The following is a 22,199-nucleotide window of genomic DNA, read 5'->3' as shown; positions in this document are numbered from 1 at the left end:
CGGCTCCGCCTCCCCCAGCCGCGGCTCCCGCTCCGGCTCAGCCAGACTCCCCACCCGGCGGCACCCGGAGGACGGACACCGAGCGCGCGGCTGCGCCTCCAAGCCCTCCCCTTCGCCCTCCCTCTCTGGGGTCTCTGCCTCCGTCTCCTTTTTTAAAAGCTGCGTCACATGCATGCCGTTCCCCGAGCACTCCCAGCCCCTCGCCGCCCGCCCGCCGCGCGGCGCACGCACGTCGTCGCTTGCTGCGCGCTCTCCCGGGTCACTTTGACACGGCTCTCCCCTCCCACTAGCAGGACAATTAGCATATTAATAAAGCCCGGCTCTGCCCGGCTTGGGCTGGGGAGCCGGCGCCGGCGCGAGGGAGCGCGAGGGCGGAGGGGGGCGCTCGGCGACGGCGGCGGCGGGGAGGGCGGCGGGAGCGCACAGACACGCACACGCACACGCGCACACACGGACACACACTCCGCGGACTCACACCCGCGCGCACACACGCAGAGGCTGCTCGCCTTCCTGCCTGGCTTCCTTCCTGTCTGCTCCGCGCCTGACAGGCCCCTCGCCGCAGCCAGGGGCCGCCCGCACCGGGCCGAGGCCGGGCCGGGCCGGCGGCGAGCGCAGCGGGGGCCGCGGGCGGCGGCGGCGGCTCATGCCCGGCCTGTCCCCGCGAGGGGCGGGCACCGTGACTCGGCTGGGCCCCCAGAGGCGGGCGATGTGAAGATGTCAGTGGGCTGTGCCTGTCCTGGTGAGTGGGGCGTGCGGCCACTCGGCCCCTTCCTGCCCAACCGTCCCTGCGGACCCCTCACCCCGTGTTTGGCGAGAACTTTAGTGGGGGGCGTCGATGGCATGGGGGAAGCCGGGGGCTGGAAGGGCTACGCGGGACCTCAGGCTGGCGGGTAGCGTTTTCCCCAACTGTGTAAATGCGCAGCAGCCCAGAAACACGGGGAGGAGACGCTGGGGGTGGCTTATGTGTATGTTTTTTTGGGGGTAGGCTAATTGGGGAGAGGTTTGGGGGGGGGCTGAAATTCTCAGAATTCCAGGTTGTTAGCCAATCAGAAGTGACTCTGGACTTTTGACCCCCCCCCCCTCAGGTCACCATAGAGTTGTGATTGGCTGGTTTGGGCTGCCCCCCCTTCCCTGCTGCCCATTGCCTCTTACCTATCCTGTGACATCCCCCCCATGCTGTTTCTGAGGACCCTGTTTGCAGGGAGATATTGATTGCGGCCCATCTTGCCCCCCACCTTCAACTTTTCCTGCCTGTTGCCAGGGAAGGTTGGCCCTCCTGAGGCACCGGAGGTACTCCTAAGAGGTGCCAGATAATTGGACCCTTGGGTCTGGCATCTCCGCCCTAGTGGGAGGGCAGGCTAGGAAATAGAGTGATTTGTGGAGAGGTAAGCTGGGGGGAGCAATACTTGACCCAAAACTGAGAACTTGAGAGAGGACCCAGGCTCAGATCCCTGCCTCCCCAAAACATATCAGCTCTTGCCAGGGATAGCCTAGGTCTGAGTTTTTTTCCTGGGGGGTGGGGGGCGTCTACCTCACTGCCAGGAGGAAAGAGAGAAGCCATGCGACTGGAGAGGTAGTCTACAGAGGGCCTCACGGCACACGGTCTGTCTCCATCCCCGGGACTCTGGGTCCTGGAATTGGCCCTCCTGCCCCAGACTGGAGTCAGCTTTCTCCTGGAAGTCAGTGTCCCTGAATGTAGCCCGCTTTGGCTACATACTTCACAGCTGGACACCCACCACTCCCCCACAAATCCCCAAGGGAAGCTGCCAGTGCGGAAGCTTCCTTGAAAATCATGTGACCCAGGCCAAGCTGGGCTGGGCACACACTTCAGGTGCCTGCTGAGGCTGATGTTTAAGGGGCATGGGTCCCAGAAGGAGGAATAAGAGAACCTAAGAATCCTAGAATATCCGAGTATGGGAACCACTGGCTCCTGCTGCAGAGGGTTGGGGAGAGGAGAGGGAAGAGCTTGCCAAGCTGGAATCCTGCCTGGCCCCGTCGTCTCTCCTTCTACCAGCTTGGTGTACATGTTTATGTTGTGGATTTTCTCCTTTATAATTGACCCATGCTGGGTACCCCTTTCAGATCCATCATGTTCTTAGCCCACCCCAGGGCCCTGACCCTCCATCACCACACATGAGCAGAGCAGTTAAACTAAGGATCTGAACAAGCTAGAGGGATGAGTCTTAAATTGTGATTCTTAGTTCCTACAAATAGTGGGTAAGCGGGTATGTATGTATGGAGGGGTTGTCAGGCTGGAGGTGGATGGGAGGTTGGCCCTGAAGTTGGGGCAGGGTGCCTGGGTCCAGTGGGAGGAGAGAGAAAATCTCTTCTTCTCAGTCTGTGGGAGCAGCATGGGAACAGGAAGAGGGCCCAAGCCCAGGGGTTTGTGGGTGGGTGGGAAGACAACTTCAGTCAATGCCCCAGAAGGCATGTTCCTTTTGTGTCTGGTGGTCTGACTGAGGGAGAGAGGGCAAAAGATAGGGAAGAGTGGGGAGCCTCTTCCCAGATCATGAAGAAGTCTTATAGATTGATGCCAAAGAGGGTGGATGGAGGTTAGACTTCAAGGAGAACCACATGGGGAGGGCTTCAGAGTAGACTGGAGGTGGGGAATAGTAGCAGTTGAGGTTAGAGAGGGGACCTGGCTTGCGGCTTGCTTGGATGGGGGAGCACATGCTTGAACACAAGGAAGGCATGGCAGCATGTAGCAGTCCAGGCCCGAAGATTTCCCCCACCTTGAGCAGCCCTGGGGTGAGGGCTGAGGCGCCCTGGCAGGCCGCCTGCCGCCTGCCTGCCTGCCTGTCTGAGTCTCTCCTTTGTGCTCTGCTGTCTCCGGGCTCCTCCTCCTCCCCCAGCCCGGCAGAGACAGCACATGCCCCACACATGTGACTGAAGGAAGCCAGAGCGCACACAGACCCACACACATGCACACACAGAAGCACACATACACATACACATGCCCAGCTCCCATAGTGCTCCTGGGGTGAGGACCAGCTTCTGGGGCTGGAATGGCTGGGAGCAGGGAGAGCCTCTGACTAAGGGGCATCACCCTGAGCAAGATGCTGAGGGGGCCAGGGCCTGTCTGGGGCAGCATGTGGCTCAGAAGGGTTAAGGCAGGGAGGAGTAGGGGGAGGGGAGGAGGCAGCAGTGGTGGCGGCTGGGAGCCAGGAGAGGAGGATGGCAGAGCGCCAGGCCAACGGGAGGCCGGGCACAGACAAAGGAAGGGGGGCAGGCACACTGGAGGCCTGGGTCAGGGAGCCCCAGGGGCCCGGGCAGGGGGCAGTGCTGGTACCTCATCCTGTGGGCTGGGGCTGGCTGCTGTCCTTTGAGTCCCCACCTCCGGGAGGAGTACTTTCCCTCATCATCTTTGTCATTATTTGCTGCTCCCTCCACCTCACCACCAATTCTAAGGCCTTCTAACTCAGACTTGCTCTTTTTAGCTGGACCTGTTCTGCCCCTGTGCAACTGGGTGAATCGGGTCAGAGCAGAGAAAGGAGCAGACTTGCTGGAGAAGGAGAACCAGAAGGCCTGTTTTGAATGGTTTGCCAGTCTTGATACATCTTGGCATTTAGGGGCCCCTCCACCCCACAGCGAGACTGGAGGGCCCTTGTAGTCCCTCCTGTCTGAGGAGACAGGGTGGGTGTGGGGTTCTGAGCTCTGGGCTGGAGGCAAAAGCCAGAGCACATTTCCCCCTCCCCATGAGGACAGTGATTTGAGGCCTGGAGGGGGAAGGGAGTAGGAATGGCTGCAGGGCTTGGCTTGTATCTGGTGGGTTTAGAAGTGCAGGGTTCAACCCCCCCACCCCCCAGCCCACCCTGGTCATCCTGTCTCAGTGAGTGGGTTCTGTTAGGATCTCACTGTTAGGATATTTGGCCCTATGTGCTATGAGGATCTCTTGAGGTACTGCCTGTGAATGCACTTTGGAAAGTTTAAAGGCAGTGGGGGAGAAGTGGGACTACTCCAGAGTTAAGCTGTAAATTTGGGAGTCAGTGGGAGTGTCTTAAGTCCTGGTGATAGGCTGTATGTTGCAGGGTCTGGCTGAATGTTATAGATTTCAGTATGTTTGTGAAAGCTGGGGTTTATTCTATGGTCAGGCTGTGATGAGGAATGGTACGCAGGCTTCAGAGAGGGTGATTTATAGGTTAAGTCCTTGCATAATAAATGATCGGGGTGTGTATGTGATAGGCTGTCACAGGTTTAGGGTTTATAACACAGTTTTGGTGTGTGTATTGAGGTCAGGATGCATGTCATAGGTCCCAGTGTATATGACTTAGACTGTGTGTGTGTGTATATATCCAGGATTTGGGTATATTTAGGATCTGAGATATATCACAGGTTGATGGCCAGACGCGGTGGCTCACATCTGTAATACTAGCACTTTGGGAGGCCAAGGTAGGTGGATCACCTGAGGTCAGGCATTCGAGACCAGCCTGGCCAACATAGTGAAACCCTGTCTCTACTAAAAATACAAAAATTAGCTGGGTATGGTGGCATGCACCTGTAATCTCAGCTACTCAGGAGGCTGAGGCAGGAGAATCGCTTGAACCCAGGAGCTGGAGGTTGCAGTGAGCCGAGATCGCGCCACTGCACTCCAGCCTAAGCAACAGAGCGAGACTCCGTCTTGGAAAAAAGATATATCACAGGTTGAAATGTGTATCAGGTAGTGATTTATGTGAAAGTGAGATGTGTTATTTATGTGGAAGATGTTCACAGAGCCAGGTGCAATATTACTGCACAGTTAACTAGTGAGTATGTCATGAGAAATCCTGTCCTTGGAGTTATGTGTGAATATAGTTGGGGGTAGGAGACAGGAAGTAGAGAAACAGACACTCAAATTGCAAAGAAGGAAATAGAAGGTTGGTGCTCCCCCTTCCCGTGTGTGTGTGTGTGTTTGTGTGTGTGTACTATGTATTTTCCTTTTCCTATTTGTCCACGAGTAAGGTCTGGCCCACTACCCAAGTTTTAGAAATATTCCCTCCTGCTACAACAAAATTACCTTAGGAAAAAAAATAGAAATATCTGCTCCCTTGGGATGCCCTGCTGGATGGGAGAACAGGTCCTATCCACTAACCACACGTTTTTTTTTTTTCTGGGGTGGTGGGGAGGATTCAGCAGCAAACTAAGCTCCTTCTGGGGACCCTTGGATGGCCAAGTTGGCTTTCCCTAGCTCTGACAATGCCTCTTTCCCTGGCACCCACTTGTCTTCAGTGGTGGTGGGTAAGGGGGCTTCCTGTTAAGGGGGATCTAAGTCAAGGCTTGGAATTTAGCTGGGTTGGGGGCAGGGAAGCCTGGAGTGTCCCCCTTCCTCCAATCAGTGTTTACAGTCTGATGTCAGAATGTGTGTCTGTCAAAAATAACCCCCTGGAGCCTCTCCCCCCAGCTGCTCCAGGATTTCACCAGGGGAGCCCAGGCTGGCAGTCCGGGCCAGCCTTCAACCTGAGCGATCACAGGGGCGAGAAAGATTTGGGGGAGGTTTGGGAGGTGCTTTGAAGATCTTGGAGTCTGCAGAGAGGAGCCCGCCCTCCTCCATCTCTGCCAGTGGCTTTGGCCCACCTGCTCACTCCTGAGCACCGTGCCTGGGGCTCGGGGGAGGCGGGCTGCATTTCGTTCCTGGCCCCCACAGGCCTCTCCTCCATCCAGGTCTCTCCTGGCCCAATCTGATCCGTCCCCTGTCTCTCCCAGTCTCTGTCTCTCTTTTGTTTTTCTCAGCAGTCCCTCCGTCCCAGCCTCCCTCCCTCCCTTGCTCTTCCTCTTTCCTCTCAGGGAGGGGGCGGGGCCGGTGGGGGCAGCTCCACCCTCCGCCCGCCCTGGGGCCTCATTCTGAGAGAGGCTCGGAGAGAGCGAGCGGGGAGGGAGGGAGGCAGGGAGAGAAAGGGAGAAAGGCAGGCAGCCGGCGGGCGCTGCGTGTGTGTCTGAGTGTGCGAGTGTGAGTGAGTGTGAGTGCCGGGTCCTGCCTTTCCTGGTGCCCCCAAGCAGAGGGGCCCGGTGGCCTGGGGAGGGCGGGCGGGCTGCTCGGAGGCAGAGGCAGCGAGAGGCGGCGGCGGGGAGAGCCGAGGAGGAGGAGGAGAGAGGAAAGAGCGGAGCAGCCATTGTTGAGGGAAACCTTGCAAACAAAGAAGGCTCCGGACTCCCCGCGGCCCCCCGCCCCCCAGGCCGGCCCCCTGGCCCCCGGCCCCCGGCCCAGTGGCCATTGTAACTTTCCCCCGGGACTGCGGCCGCCGCGGGGCGGGCCGAGGCTGTGCGTGCGAGTCTTTGTGCGGCCGGCGGACTGGAGCTCCCAGTCGGGCCTGCCCGTCCCACTTGGGACATGAGCTGCTGAAGTTGTCCCCCCGTCAGCCCTCACCCCTGCCAGGACTCCTCTGGGCTTGCAGTCGCTCCCCGTACCTCTCCTGGCCCCCTCAGTTCTCCCAGGTAAGTCTGGGCACCCTGCAAGCCTGTTGGGGGTGGGCGGAAGGCCCTCAGCCCGGCCCGGGCCTGATCTGCGGGCTGGGGGAGAGGTGCCCCAGCCCAGAGCCGCCGGGGCGCTCAGGCCTGCTGACCTGTGGCCAGTCCCTAAAGGGAGGAGGCCTGCCCTCGAGTCAGCCTGGTTACCATGGCAATACCCAGCTGGAGGTGCCCTCCTCAGCCCCGGGATGCAGCTTCCACCCTGAGAAAACTTTACTAGTTCTGGGCTCTTCTCTCCCCCTTCCTAAAGGCTTCCAATTTGCTAGAGGTGGGAGGGGGGCTATGGCTGACTCCAGGGCTGGATGACACATCTCCTCCGTCCCCCCACCTTGCTGCCTCTATTCCTGCTGCTGGGGACAGGCAGCAACAGGGACAGATGGTCTGGGTGATGTCCCTCCCCTTCTCTACTCACTCCCAAGCCCTTGTGCTGGAGCCACTGGGAGTTGTGGCTCTGGAGAGAGGCTGAGTTTGTGTCCATTCACTGGAGGTGTAAATAGAGGCCCAGAGCTTTGGGTTCTAGCTCCTCAGAGCTATTTACCCAGGCCTAGACAATGCCTGTTCATTCTCTAGAGAGAGAAATGGAGGCTCTGAGAGTTTTTTTTTTTTACAAAATTGGAGAGAAACCCAGGCGTCCTGCCTCCTGTCTCTTCAGGTTCTTGAGCTAACACATTTCAAGTGGCCCGGAAACTGAGGAGGCAGGGGTGGTTAAGCTATGGGAGAAAGGATGGCCTAGTTGGGGGATGAGGGCCAGGTCTGAGAATCTACTCTTGGGTTTACTGCCCAGGCCTGGCCTCTGGTGGGCTGTGTGAGCTTGGGCTTCCTGTGTGGCCTTAGTCTGCCTGTCTGTGGAGTGGGGAGACTTGGTGGCTGGGTGGGGACTGTCTTTCTGGAGACACAGGCTCAGTCCAGACTGGCATGTGAAGGCTGTGTGTGCTGTTCTTGGAGCATATGGATGTGGCCCGTGAGAGCTCGTGCATGGGGTGAGGGCCTGTTGTGGGCATCTGAATCTGCCTGGGGCTGCTGGGTTCCAGCCCTTGATAGGCATGTTAGGGCGAGCTGAGGGTGAAAGCCTGCTAGGCAGGATGAGGCACACGTGTGTGCAGGCACACACAGGCTCTGACTTGGCACCTTCAGAGACTGTGCAGTCTGGGACCCTCCTTTTGCCTGCATTGTGAGGACAGGGCTCTGGGGAGAGAATTAAATGACACATGTTGGCACAGGGTCTTCTTTTGTCTCTTCCCCCCAAAGGAACAAAACAGGTTTTGTATCTAAGTTGGGGAGGAGATCTAGATACAGCCAATCTAGCTACCCTTCCAAATGCAGTCGAGTTTTAGGGACCCAAGGAAGCAAATGTGATTGGAGTCAGATGAACTTTTGGGCCTGTGCCTCAGTTTCCCCTCCTATCTGGTGAGAAGGGGAAACAGAGTTGCAGGGGTACCTGGCTCATACCCAACTATGAATTTAACACTTTTTCCAGTCAGAAAACAGTATTCCAGGAACTGTTTGCTGTTAGGTGAGGTGAGAGAGAGGACATGTGCACATCACAGATACACACTAGTGAGACCCCTGTCTAGTGACCACTTGCCCCTAGACTGAGGAACATAGGCTTCTTCCCAGACCACCTACTTCTCAATTGTAGGTAGAGTGGGATGCAAAGGAGGCTCATCTGCCTGCTTCCCCGACTCCCAAGTCTCAGAAGAGAAAAGGGGTTGAGGCTTTGGGTTTCTGGTTTGGAGACAATACTGTCTACCCTTGGGGGCGGGGGTGGGGGCTGGGCTGATAAGGGAGTGGCCGTTAGTGAGGAGGCAGAAGGCCCAACTGGTTATCTGGTAGGCCACACCCAACAGGCACCCACCCCCATTTATCTTTCCATCCCTTGCCCTCCTGAGACCCTGAGGGTGGAGGAAGGGCAGAGTTTGAAAATCCTCCCTTTTCCTCCCCCACTTTGGTCTCTAGAGGGCAATAGAGGGGTCAGATGGTAGAAAGAGTATAGGATGTGGGAATCAGAAGATCCAAGCTCAAGTCCTAGCTTTGACAGTTACTAGCATTATGATCTTGGCAAGTTCCTTTGAGCCCTCAGTTGCCTCATCTGTAAAATGGGAATGTTATGGTCAGCCCTGCTACCTCATAAGGTTGTTTTGATGATTGAGTGAAAGTATGTAGATTAAAAGGGGGCTTATCAAAATTAGATTCTAATGATTGGATATTTATTTATTCTGTGATCATTCTTCCCAACTTCAATTCCTCTTCTGTCATCTAGGACTCAGCCAAATGAAGAAATGGGATCTTGGGTATGCGCTGGGATTAGGGTGGACTACTCTTGTTTCTTAATGAAATAAGATTGGAGCCAGAATTAGAAGGAGAGACAGGTGCTCCCTAGAGTAGCCCCCTCCCCTAGTCCACCACTCTCTTATAATCAGGCCAGGGAGCTCCATAAGACCCTCCCTATCCACACAGTCTAGCAGGATTATCGGAGAGCTCCCAAGAGGGGGTCAGGGGACTCCTTTTTCTTTTTGAGACAGGGTCTCACTCTGTTGTCGAGGCTGGAGTGCAGTGGTATGATCTCCGCTCACTTCAGTGTCGACCTCCCAGGCTCAAGTGATCCTCCTGCCTCAGCCTCCCAAGTAGCTGGAACCACAGGCATGCACCACCACACCCGGCCAACTTTTCAATTATTTTTAGAGACGAGGTCTCGCTATGTTGCCTAGGCTGGTCCCTGCAGCCTCGACCTCCTGTGCTCAATCAGTCTTCTTGCCTTGGACTCCCAAAGTGCTAGATTACAGATGTGAGCCACCGCGCCCAGCTATGACTCCTTTCTTTCTCATCTAGGTTGTTCCTCAAAGTCATTCAAGCTGTACTCGCCGAAGGAGCCCCCGAACGGCAACGCCTTTCCCCCCTTCCATCCCGGCACCATGCTGGATAGGGATGTGGGGTAAGTGAGTCTCTTGGCCACTTCCTAACCCTTCTCCAGGTGGGATCCTGCCTGGAAAGGGGAGGGAGTAGCCCCCTGCCCCCAGTAATTCCTGTCTTCAACCCCCATTCTCATAGCCTCTTCCTTTACACAGCCCAACTCCCATGTATCCGCCTACATACCTGGAGCCAGGGATTGGGTAAGTGGAGTCCAGTGGGGAAGAAGGTGCTTTCCACTGGGTGAAGGCCGAGGTAGGGGGTGGAGGGGGCAGGCTCCGCTCCTACTGACCTCTCTCCTTCACTTCCTCCAGGAGGCACACACCATATGGCAACCAAACTGACTATAGAATATTTGAGCTTAACAAACGGCTTCAGAACTGGACAGAGGTATGGCCAAGGGAAAAGCGGCTGGGAGCAGGAGGGCCATCTGGGCACCCTATGGGATATCTTATGACACATGAACACCCGTTACCATGCTCCCTAGGAGTGTGACAATCTCTGGTGGGATGCATTCACGACTGAGTTCTTTGAGGATGATGCCATGTTGACCATCACTTTCTGCCTGGAGGATGGACCAAAGAGATATAGTGAGTGGCCTCTGGGGTCTTGCTGTGAGGGTGTATACCTCCTATGTCGTTCTAAGGTCTAGAAGTGGGTCTGGGAGTGCCAGGGGATATCTAGATTGGTAGGGGAGGCATCTGCCTGGCCCCTTTTGCGGTCCCTTTGTCCTGAAGAGTTTGTCCCATCTCTACAGCCATTGGCCGGACCCTGATCCCACGCTACTTCCGCAGCATCTTTGAGGGGGGTGCTACGGAGCTGTACTATGTTCTTAAGCACCCCAAGGAGGCATTCCACAGCAACTTTGTGTCCCTCGACTGTGACCAGGGCAGCATGGTGACCCAGCATGGCAAGCCCATGTTCACCCAGGTCAGCAACCCAGCTGGATGTGGAACACCATGGCACCTGGGTTTGATTCCTGTCCTCTCTCCCAGTGTATACTCACAGCTGTTCCCCAGGGAGCCATAATGTGAAGTGGCAAAATAAGAAGGGCGGGTAGGCATGTTGCAACCGTCAGCAAACATGTATTGTGTTTGTATGGGATAGTTTTCTGGGCCCCAAGGCTACACGAGTGAACAAGAGTCTGCCCTCATATAGCTTAGAGCAGGTGGGTGTATCACTAGCCACATGGGGGAGAGGACAAGGATCTGTTAAGCTTTTCTACTGTGTGTCTGTGTGTCTGTGTGTGTAAGGGCCAGGTATATGGGTGGGGGGTACTGTGACATTTATGCACCTAGATTTAATGTGCAGGTGACAAAAGTGTATGCAATGGGAGAGTTGTAAGCAAATGGGAGACTGTAATAGACATACCTTCAGGTATGGTATGTGGGGAGGGGGCAGGGTTCTGACAAGCCTGTCCCCAGGTGTGTGTGGAGGGCCGGTTGTACCTGGAGTTCATGTTTGACGACATGATGCGGATAAAGACGTGGCACTTCAGCATCCGGCAGCACCGAGAGCTCATCCCCCGCAGCATCCTTGCCATGCATGTGAGTCGTGGGCAGGACCCAGGATGCAAGAGTGAAGGCAGGCGGGGGAAGGGTGGAACAAGGTCTGCCATTTCTCGACTGACTACTTAGACAGAGGGTTAGGGTTTCTTCATCTGAACAGCAGGTTTAATGAGAGACTATCCTCTCTCAGGAGTGTCACAATGCTCAGATGATAGGGCAGGTGAGCAGAGGCAACCCAGGTGTCAGTGTTCTTTCTTGTCTTTTCTCCCACTCTAGGCCCAAGACCCCCAGATGTTGGATCAGCTCTCCAAAAACATCACTCGGTGTGGGCTGTCCAATTCCACTCTCAACTACCTCCGAGTGAGTCTCCGACCACCCAGTTTCTGCCCCAGTCCATTTAGTCTCGGCTCCATGTCTGTCCCCTGACAAGCCACCTCCTTGTCTACCCCTAGCTCTGTGTGATACTCGAGCCCATGCAAGAGCTCATGTCACGCCACAAGACCTACAGCCTCAGCCCCCGCGACTGCCTCAAGACCTGCCTTTTCCAGAAGTGGCAGCGCATGGTAGCACCCCCTGGTGAGTGCCTTGCACCTGCTCTTACCAGGATCTCACACCGCTCCCCAAAGCTGTATCTTTATTTCCTTTTGAAGTTTTCCCCGCCCCTTCCTTGTTCCCGGGTCTACAAAATTGGGATCAGGGCAGGCTCATGCTCCTTGGGAGCCACAATGGAGAATAGGGGACCTGGGGCCCTCTCCCATCTGAGTCTCCGTTTACCGCACAGCGGAGCCCACACGTCAGCAGCCCAGCAAACGGCGGAAACGGAAGATGTCAGGGGGCAGCACCATGAGCTCTGGTGGTGGCAACACCAACAACAGCAACAGCAAGAAGAAGAGCCCAGCTAGCACCTTCGCCCTCTCCAGCCAGGTACCTGTAAGCATCTCGGCTTTCTTCTCTCTTCTGGGCTGCCCCACCACTCACCCCTGACCCCTGTCCAAGCCTGAGCTCACTAGCAGGCGTAGAAGCAAAGACAGTTTTCCTCAAGTACTCTGCCAGCATGGGCTAACTGCTTTTACTGGTGAGAGAGTTCTTGTCAGGCACTTGCATGGGTGTGATCACACAGACTCAGCCATAGGAAGCTAGGGCATAAAGGGACAGAGACACCCATGAGGACATACGGATATTCAGGACAGACAGCTTGGGGCTCACAGACCATCCAGCACACACACTCACACTGATAGACATGCAGACTGGAGTGTTTGCAGATCCAGAATACATACCCTTGCACATGCACACACTGCCCTCCCTCATGTTTTTGATATGCTCCCTTTCTTACATGTGGACAGAAGTTGAGGAGTCCCCTAAAATTTTGGGGAGATGGGCTAGGGAGCTAGGGGAGTAGAGTGACTTCTCGAATGTAATGGATATGGGCTAAAGGCTTTGATGCTCTGGTGTTCTTCAGTAGGAAGGATTCCAGGAGCTGAGGGTGTCAGGAGTTGGGGTTTTAAATTCGGGTATGAGGAGGGGGTGGGGACTCTTGAGCTTCCAGGGTGGGTACTGGGGCTCTGGGGGTATCTGCCGCCCTGGGCCGGGCGAGCCCTTGCCCCGATTATGTTTGGGGACCTCCGCCACTCTCAGGATGTGATGGTGGTGGGGGAGCCCACCCTGATGGGCGGGGAGTTCGGGGACGAGGACGAGAGGCTCATCACCCGGCTGGAGAACACCCAGTTTGACGCAGCCAACGGCATTGACGACGAGGACAGCTTTAACAACTCCCCTGCACTGGGCGCCAACAGCCCCTGGAACAGCAAGCCTCCGTCCAGCCAAGAAAGCAAATCGGAGAACCCCACGTCACAGGCCTCCCAGTAAAAGGCCCTGCTGTGGCCACCCAGTGCTCTGCCTACCTGCCCCACCCCTCGCAGCCCCAGGGAGCAGAAGACAGAATGAAGAGACTGAGCATCTAAAATGGGCAGCCTCCATCCACCCGCTTCAGGGAGGAACTGGACTTGCTGGGGGGCAGGTGCCAAGATTTGCCCCCCCAGTGGCCCTGGGCTGGGCCTGGCCTCTACAGAGCCTTTTAGGGGGAGGGGGTACTCATGTGGATGCCTACTTGGAACCTGGGCCTCTGAGACATGTCCTGACCACCCCCCAGGGCATTTGCCTCCATCTTCACCCCAGATTGTGGGTTTCCCATCCCCCTGACTTTACCCCTTTCAAGCCTGGGGTTGTCTATACCCACAGCCCTTAGGGACTTAAAGTTACGGGGCTTGGTTGAATGCCCCTTCCCCTAGGCAGCTGGTAATAGAGGGGTAAAGCTCTGGGCCCCTCCTCCCTGCTGCCACTTATCCCAGCTCCAGGTTTTTAAAAAAATAATATTATTAAAAATGTAAGTTAAAAAAAAAAATCACTCATGTCCCCCCCTCTTCCCCCTATTAAAAGTCCAGCTACCTCCCTACTCTTGGCAGATGGGGGCCTAGGGCCTAGGTGGGGGTGAGAGTGGGGGAGGGAGGTGTGCATACCATTTTATATGGTGTGAGAGCTTCAGACCAAGGAGACATTTCACCATCTCTCCCCCTTTCCTCTGGGGTGACTGCAGTTGAGGAAAGCATGCCATGGGGTAGGGGGACATTGGTGGCCACATTTTGGTGACAGACCCCTGCTGTTGTCTCTGTGTCCCCATTCTCTGGACTCTGGCCTGCCCTCCTAGTGCTTGTGACTCCCTCTCTTCTAGCCCCACCCCCATGGTATGTATATTCCTTACAAGTCCTCCACAAGAGCAGCTGTCTAGGATGCGGGGAGGGGAGGCTCCTTCCCTTAGGGAGCGTGGAGAGAAGGGAGCAGCCTTGTTGCTGTATTTTTGGTTTTGTTTCAGTTGGGCAGGCATGGGATGGGAGAGGGGCTCAGCCACTTTCCTCCAGAATCTTCCCTCAGCCCCTCCAACTGCATATGTAATCCTACTCTGTCCTTCATAGAGGGGAAGGAGCCACAGATGACATCCCAGTTCCAAGCCCACCAGGGAGAAACAGGCCTCTGTCCCCATAGGTGAGGTAGAGGTAGAGGGTCTTCACCTGCCAGTATCCCCTGCCGCTCCTTCCTCACAGAAGGAAGGAGGAGGAGGCAGCCGGGATCCTCGGCTCTGCCAGGGTGCAGCCAGGAGCAGGGTTTCATGCAGCTGGTCCAGCTCTGTGGCTTTGCTGCCTTTTCCTGTGGCCAGTCCCAGGAAGTGCTAGCACCACCTCTCTCCCCACTCTTCCCTCTGGATTCTGGGGTCCCCCACACCGTATTTCCTCCACTCCAGCTGCCACTTTTGGAAGGGTATTGAGTCAGGAGCTGAGGGAAGGGGTGAGGAAGGTGGACATCCCACCCCAACTGTAATGCCTTTTTTTTTTTTTTTTTTTTTTTTTTTTTTTTTTTTTGGGCCATTTGAGTCATGTATGGTACCAATCAATAAAGAGACTTTTCGGTTTGAGAGTGTCCTGGTTGGTCATTGATGCCTAATAATGACTCAGTCCAAGGCAATCTTTTCCCCATCCTTGCAGTTCCTAAGATTATGAATTGGATCCCTTCACTCACCTCACATTTCCCCTCACTCTTTTGAAGTTGTTTCCCTGAATTATACTTCTCCTTCACCCAAGACCCTAAAGTTTGTTCCCAGATGTCCCAGCCTGGCCCCATCTCCCTCAAAAGTTGAGGGAGAGTTAGCTTTCTCAGTCTGCTCCCCACCTCTCATCCCAGGACTGTTGCTTCTCACCCTTAGCTGTCATGCGGCAGCCAGACAGGTGGCCCTCCTGGGGCAGGTTCCTGGGATAGACTGCCTTGGGTTATGCCGTTGAGGGAGGGGTGGGAGAGGGGACTTGGCCCAGGAGGGGGCTTGGGTTAGATGGTCTTGGGGTACTTAGAGTACCTGGGAGACTCTTACCCCTACCCAGCCCCCAGTCTACTAGCCTGGCTGATGTTGGTTGGTTGGTTTATTTATTTTGAGATGGAGTCTTGCTCCATTACCCAGGCTGGAGGGCAGTGGCATGATCTCAGCTCACTGCAACCTTCATTTCCTGGGTTCAAGTGATTCTCCTGCCTCAGCCTTCCAAGTAGCTGGGATTACAGGTGCCCACCACTATGCCTGGCTAATTTTTGTATTTTTTTTTTTTTTTTTAGTAGAGATAGGGTTTCACCATGTTGGCCAGGCTGGTTTCAAACTCTTGACCTCAGGTGATCCATCCGCCTCGGCCTCTCAAAGTACTAGGATTATAGATGTGGTCCACTTTGCCCGGTCAGCAGCTGAGGTCTAAATTAGTCTCCCCTGGTGCTAAGGTCCCTGGGTGGGGGATTAAGAGAGTAGCAGGATTGTCTCCTTGCTAACTTCGGGTGACGACGCTGACGGAGGAAGACACAGTTCAGTTGCTAGTGGGTAGCTTGAAGCTCTATGGGAGGATGGGAGGATAAATAGGGCACTTTTCAGACCCCTTTCCAGGTAGTTAACTCTCCAAGTCCCCTCTTCACCATTAAAGACGGAAGATACGGAGACCCTGCTGTGGATTGGAGATGGGGTCTTAGTGCCCATAAAGCTCCCTATCCAGTGTCCCTCTTTGTCATCCCAGGCAGGGGAAGCTGAGGCCTCAAACTGTTCCCCTCCTAAGTTCTCCCTGGACCTGAAATAAAGCCCGATAGACCTGCACCTCTACCCTCACCTCCCTAGCTGGTAGGAAGACACCAGAGGAAGGGACTGTGTGACCTGTCCAATCTCCAATCTACAGTTATCTTGGCCGTGCCCTGCTGCCAGCCCAGCTTCTCATAACCCAGTGCCTCAGGACCCCAAGGAATGCTATTGCACCCCACCCCCAACTCTTCCTTTGTAGATCTGGCCAGCCTGAAGGACATTTACCAGCCAACTGCCACCAGCAACTCACCCTGAGAGTGCCAGGTAACATCTACAGTGGGTCTGTGTCTGGCACTGGGTGTACATCTAGCCCATTAGCCTGAGTGTGGGTGTATGTATGTGCTGCTGAGCTAGGGAGGGCCTGGATCTGTTTATATGTGCAGGTAAGGGAGTGTATACATGTGTTTGTATGTGGGCATGTATATGCATATGTTTATGTATGTGTCTGTTGGTTAATTAATTCATTCAAATATTATTCATTGAGCCCTCTTTAGGTACTAGGCCCATTCTAGGTGCTGGGGATATGATGTTGAACAAAGCAGAGAAGATGTGACTGCTGAGTGTGAGTGAAGGCTATAAATCCATAAATGAGGGTGTGTTGTTAAATGTGTGGCTTAGCAGTGCGACTGTGTTGAGTTATGGGGCTGCTGGGACAGTGGTTGTGTGACTCGGTTGGGTATTTGTAGGTTCACGTCTTGTATGTATATGTTTGTGTATGGAGGGAGATAGTCAAGGGAAAAGGTAGATTGCCAGGCCTGGACCCCATCCTACTTGGGGGCAGGGGGTAGGTCAGAGAAGCAGGAAAACACACTATTGAACTCAGGAAACACAGTGGCCAGCAACTTCCTCTGGAGCCCCATATCTGGCTCCTCCCCATTTGCCCCCAGGAACCCCTGGTGAAGAGGAATTACTGGGGTGAGGGAAGAGAGAGACCCTCCAAAACCCTCATGCCCTTTGTTTTCAGGTACATATGTGGGCCCAGTCCCAAGCCTTAGCACATTGCTGAAGAGCTTTGTGCTGCTGAGCTAGGGAGGGCCTGGATCTTATATGTGCAGGTAAGGCAGTGTATACGTGTGTTTGTATGTAGGCATGTATATGCATATGTTTACGTATGTGTCTGTTGGTGAATTAATTCATTCGGATAGTCTGACCATGTACCCCAACCAGGGCTTCTGAATCCACAGAGGTCTGAACCCAACCCCAAACCTCTGTCCCTCCTGGACTCCCAGCTCCTTCCTCATTTTTCCTGACCCCGTCTGATCTGATTCAGCCAGAGAGCTCCATCCCCTTTCCTAGGAACCTACTGTAGTCTGGTGCAACTTCCAACCCCTCTTTTATACCCTTAGCCCAGTCCAGCCTGACTTCTTTTTTTTTTTTTTTTTTTTTTTTTTTTTAAGATAGAGTCTTGCTGTGTTGCCCAGGCTGGAGTGTAGTGGCATGATGTCGTCTCACTGCAACCTCTGCCTCCTAGTTCAAATGATTCTCATGCGTCCCAAGTAGCTGGGACTACAGGCACATGACACCATACCTGGCTAATTTTTTTATTTTTTTATTTTTAGTAGCGACGTGGTTTCACCATGTCAGGAGTTCAAGACTAGCCTGGGCAATATAGTGAGACCTCATCTCTACTTTTTCTTTTTTAAGAGATGGAGTCTCGTTCTGTCGACCAGGCTGGAGTGCAGTGGCATGATCTCGGCTCACTGCAGCCTCCGCCTCCTGGGTTCAAGTGATTCTCCTGCCTCAGTCTCCCTAGTAGCTGAGACTACAGTTGCGCACCACCATGCCCAGCTAGTTTTTGTAATTTTAGTAGAGATGGGTTTTCACCATGTCAGCCAGGCTGGTCTTGAACCCTTGACCTTAAGTGATCTGCCTGCCTTGGCTTCCCAAAGTGCTGAGATTACAGACGTGAGTCACTCCACCCAACCGAGACCTCATCTCTAAAATAAATAAATAAGCTGAGTGTGGTGGTGCATCTATAGTCCCAGCTACTTGGGAGGCTGAGGTGGGAGAATTACTTGGGCCTGGGAAGTTGAGACAACAGTGAGTTGTGATTGCACCACTGCACTCCAGCCCAGGTGACAGAGCAAGACTCTCTGTCTCAAACAACAACAACAACAACAACAACAAAACAGGTGCAGTGGTTCAGAACGCCTGTACTCCCAACAATTTTGGAGGCCGAGGCAGGTTGATCACCTGAGGTCAGGAGTTCAAGACCAGTCTGGCCAACATGGTGAAACCCCATCTCTACCAAAGATACAAAAATTAGCTGGGCATGATCATGCACCTGAAGTCCCAGCTACTCGGGAGGCCGAGGCATGAGAATCACTTGAACCTGGGAGGCAGAGGTTGCAGTGAGCCAAGATTGTGCCACTGCACTCCAGCCTGAACAACAAAGTGACACTTTGTCTCAAATATATATATATTGAGTCAGCAGCTCCCTAGTTTCATGATGGACTTCAAAGCCACTGGTTTAAGCTGGGCATAGTGGGACTGTGCCCATATAGGTCTGTGCCTATAGTCCCAGCTACTTGGCAGGTGGCAGGCTGAAGCAAGAGGATTGTTTGAGGCCAGGAGCTTGAGGCCACAGTGTGCTATGATAGCACCAAGGAATCGCCACTGCACTTCAGCCTGGGCAACATAGCAAGACCTTGGTCCCAGCTCCCTAGTACCCAGAATGTTTATAACGACTATGACTGTCATTCATGTGGCCACAGCCCCATTCACTCAGGGCCCAGCTCTGGGGCTCCTCCTAACCCCCACCCTAAGGTCATAGATGAAATGGATGGGAGACTACATACTCAACAGTTCTAAGCTGGGGAGTGTGGGAAGCTGAATGGGAATGGAAGCTGACTCACACTTCCAGATTCCTTCTTCAGCCTCAGGAGAGGCTCATTTTCCCACTGATTCCAGGACCCATTTCCAGAGGAAGCCAAACCCTGGATTACTTCCCTCCTTGCTGCCCCACCTCTATTCCACCAGCTCACCTCTACAAGAGGAGGACCTAGGGCCAGTCCCTGGAGAAAAGTCCCAAAGGAGCTTGGGGGAGAAAAATCTTCTCCCCATCACCCCCAACAACTGAGGCTGCCTGGAGGATGAGGTAGGCTAATTTCTCTCCCTTTCCTTTAACGGATTTCAGATGCACAGAACTAGATTAATCATAACCTTGGTTCATGACACACTCTCATCATTGTTCCATGCACAGCACACATTTACTTATAAGACTATCATATGGGGCCAGGTGCGGTGGCTTACGCCTGTAATCCCAACATTTTGGGAAGCCAAGGCAGGTGAATCACCTGAGGTCAGGAGTTCAAGACCCGCCTGGCCAACATGGTGAAACCCTGTCTCTATGAAAAATACAAAAAAAAATTAGCTGGGCATGGTGGTGCATGCCTGTTAATTCCAGTTACTTGGGAGGCTGAGGCAGGAGAATCACTTGAGTCCGGGAGGTGGAGGTTACTGTGAGCGGAGATTGCACCATTGCACTCCAGCCTGGGCGACAGGGCAAGACTCCATTTCAAAAAAAGACTGTAAGAAATAATCAACATGGGCCGGGCACGGTGGCTCATGCCTGTAATCCCAGCACTTTGGGAGACCAAGGCGGGCGGATCACAAGGTCAGGAGCTTGACTGGCTGACACGGTGAAACCCCGTCTCTACTAAAAATACAAAAAATTAGCCGGGTATGGTGGCGGGTGCCTGTAGTCCCAGCTACTCGGGAGGCTGAGGCAGGAGAATGGCGTGAATCCAGGAGGCGGTGCTTGCAGTGAGCCGAGATCGCGCCACCGCACTCCAGCCTAGGCGACAGAGCAAGACTCCGTCTCAAAAAAAAAAAAAAAAAGAAATAATCAGCATGAAAGCTAGGACCTTGGCAATAACTTGGCAATAAATCTAGCTATGTGTTCCATCTCTCAAGATATCCATCATTCTCTTGTTTTCCTTATATACACACACATATATATTTTATAAGACAGAGTTTCACTATGTTGCTCAGAATGTAGTGCTGTAGCTATTCACAGACCCGATCATAGTGCACTGCAACCTCAAACTCCTAGACTCAAGCAGTCGTCCTGCTTCAGCCTCCCAAGTAGCTGGGACTACATGCATAGCTGGGACTGTAGGTGGCACCACTACACCTGGCTCCTTTTCCATACTTACCAGCTGTATGTATTCCTGAAAATTTATAAGAATTTTTAGCTGGGAGCGATGGCTCACACCTGTAATCCCAGCACTTTGGAAGGTCGAGGCAGGTGGATCACCTGAGGTCTGGAGTTCAAGACCAGCTTGACCAACATGGTGAAACCCTGTCTCTACTAAAAATACAAAAATTGGCCGGGCGTGGTGGCTCACGCCTATAATCCCAGAACTTTGGGAGGCCGAGGCGGGCGGATCACGAGGTCAGGAGATTGAGACCATCCTGGCTAATGCGGTGAAACCGCGTCTCCGCTAAAAATACAAACAATTAGCCGGGTGTGGTGGTGGGCGCCTCTAGTCCCAGCTGCTTGGGAGGCTGAGGCAGGAGAATGGCAGGTGAACCCAGGAGGTGGAGCTTGCAGTGAGCCTAGATGGCACCACTGCACTCCAGCGTGGGCGACAGAGCGAGACTCCGTCTCAAAATAAAAAAAATAAAAATACAAAAATTAGCTGGGCGTGGTGGCAGGCACATGTAATCCCAGCTACTTGGGATTACTCCATCTCAGAAAAAAAAATTTTTTTTTTAAGTTTAGTTATTTTTTACATTATTATAAGGGAGTATTGCTGTATGTAATTTTTGGTGGCTTGTTATATTGTATTAACAAGATTTGTATTGTTACATATTGCTTACAGTTTACTCATTTTGGGAACTCTATAATATTCCATTTTGTGACTCTACCCAGTTATTCATTCTCCTGTCACTGGACATTTGGGTTGTTTCTAGGTTTTGGCTATTGTGAAGAGTATTTCCATAATTTTACTTCCATCTCCTACTGTAAATGTGCAGTTTTTCCTGGTTATATGTTTAGTAGTAGTCTCTGCAAACTCATGTTCCCACCTCTGAAGCCTAAGCTTGAGTGCTTTTACTATGGAAGTTCTAGGGTTAACTCAAATTAAAATTTTAACATTTATTGAGTCCCTGCTATATAAACTCTACTCAGCTCGTTCATCCATTTGGTCAACCAAGCTAAATTTAGTGAGCATCTACAAAATGCCTGGAGCTGGAGACAGAACAGTGAATAAGACAATATGGCATATTACACAATTGGGTGGAGAAATAGATATTACAACAAATGGGGGCAGGCACGGTGGCTCACGTCTGTTATCCCAGCACTTTGGGAGGCCGAGGTGGGTGGATCACTTGAGGTCAGGAGTTCGAGACCAGCCTGGCTAATATGGTGAAACACTATCTCTATGAAAAATAAAAAATTAGCCAGGTGTGGTGGCACACACCTAATCCCAGCTACTCTGGAGGTTGAGGCATGAGAATCACTTGAACCTGGGAGGCAGAGTTTGCAGTGAGCAGTGATCACGCCACTGCACTTCAGCCTGGGCAACAGAGCAAGACTCCGTCTCAAAAATAAAAAAATAAAATAAACAAATGGCCACATACATACACATACGCAGTGACAATTTTTTTTTTTTTTTTTGAGACAGGCTCTCACTCTGTTGCCCAGGCTGTAGTGCAGTAGTGCGATCATGGTTCGTGGCAGACTTAACCTCCTGGGCTCAATCAATTCTCCTATCTCAGCCTCCAGAGTAGCTGGGACCACAGGCATGCACCACCATGCCTGGCTAATATTTGTATGCTTTTACAGAGACAGGGTTTTGCCATGTTGCCCAGGTTGGTCTCAAACTCCTGGGCTCAAGCCATCCTCCCTCCTCGGCTTCTCAAAGTGCTGGGATTACAGGGGAGAGCCACTGTACCCAGCCGACAATTTATGATATAACCAAATAGTGTAGGATAAACATATAACAGGGAGACCTTATTTAATCTGGTGTGTTAAGGAAAGCCTCTCTGAGGGAATATTTCAGTGGAGACTTGAAGGATGAGGAAGACTTAGTCAAGTAAAGAGTATGGGGAATAGGATTTCAGGTATAGGAAACACACTCTGATGCTGGGGAGTGCTTGCTGGGTTAGATTAGAAGAAGGCCAGGTGCAGTGGCTCACGCCTGTAATCCCAGCACTTTGGGAGACTGAGGTGGGTGGATCACTTGGGGTCAGGAGTTCAAGACCAGCCTGGTCAACATGGTGAAACCCTGTCTGTACTAAAAATACCAAAAAAAAATTAGCCAGGTGTGGTGTGCATGCCTGTAGTCCCAGCTGCTCAGGAGGCTGAGGCACAAGAATTGCTTGAACCTGGGAGGCAGAGGTTGCAGTGAGCGAGAATCATGCCATTACACTCCAGCCTGGGCGACTAAGTGGGACTCCATCTCAAAAAAAAAAAAAAAGAGCCTGGGCGAGGTGGCTCATGCCTGTAATCCCAGCACTTTGGGAGGCCGAGGTGGGCAGATCACCTGAGGTCAGGAGTTCAAGACCAGCCTAGCCAACATGGCGAAACCCCATCTCTACTAAAAAATACAAAAATTAGCTGTGCGTGGTGGCGGCCACCTGTAGTCCCAGCTACTCGGGAGGCTGAGGCAGGAGAATCGCTTGAACCCAGGAGGTGGAAGTTGCAGTGAGCTGAGATCATGCCACTGCATGGTGAAAGAGCG

General features: G+C 53.3%; 1 protein-coding gene across 5 annotated transcripts; it reads left to right on the top strand.

The window, feature by feature from the left end:
- The first annotated feature begins 168 nt into the window (after positions 1–168).
- Positions 169–21,131, top strand: LDB1 (LIM domain binding 1). Of its 5 annotated transcripts, none has more exons than XM_019034591.4 (11): positions 169–739; positions 9,271–9,373; positions 9,507–9,551; positions 9,663–9,738; positions 9,836–9,938; positions 10,106–10,278; positions 10,773–10,895; positions 11,133–11,216; positions 11,309–11,432; positions 11,638–11,780; positions 12,492–21,131. In XM_019034591.4, exons 1-11 carry the CDS (start codon positions 169–171, stop codon positions 12,720–12,722), a joined length of 1,776 nt encoding a protein of 591 aa, XP_018890136.2. In that variant the 3' UTR covers positions 12,723–21,131. The 5 variants fall into 5 exon arrangements, with proteins under 5 accessions (XP_018890136.2, XP_018890135.2, XP_055208778.1 ...); XM_019034590.4 differs by having other exon boundaries at positions 11,638–11,786; XM_055352803.2 differs by lacking the exon at positions 169–739 and adding an exon at positions 3,438–3,537 and having other exon boundaries at positions 11,638–11,786.
- Positions 21,132–22,199: the final 1,068 nt, after the last annotated feature.

This window comes from Gorilla gorilla, chromosome 8, assembly GCF_029281585.2.
Source record: "Gorilla gorilla gorilla isolate KB3781 chromosome 8, NHGRI_mGorGor1-v2.1_pri, whole genome shotgun sequence".
NCBI lineage: Eukaryota > Metazoa > Chordata > Mammalia > Primates > Hominidae > Gorilla > Gorilla gorilla.
The sequence above is the reverse complement of the archived record's forward strand: the minus strand, read 5'-3'. Positions and strand labels throughout refer to the sequence as shown.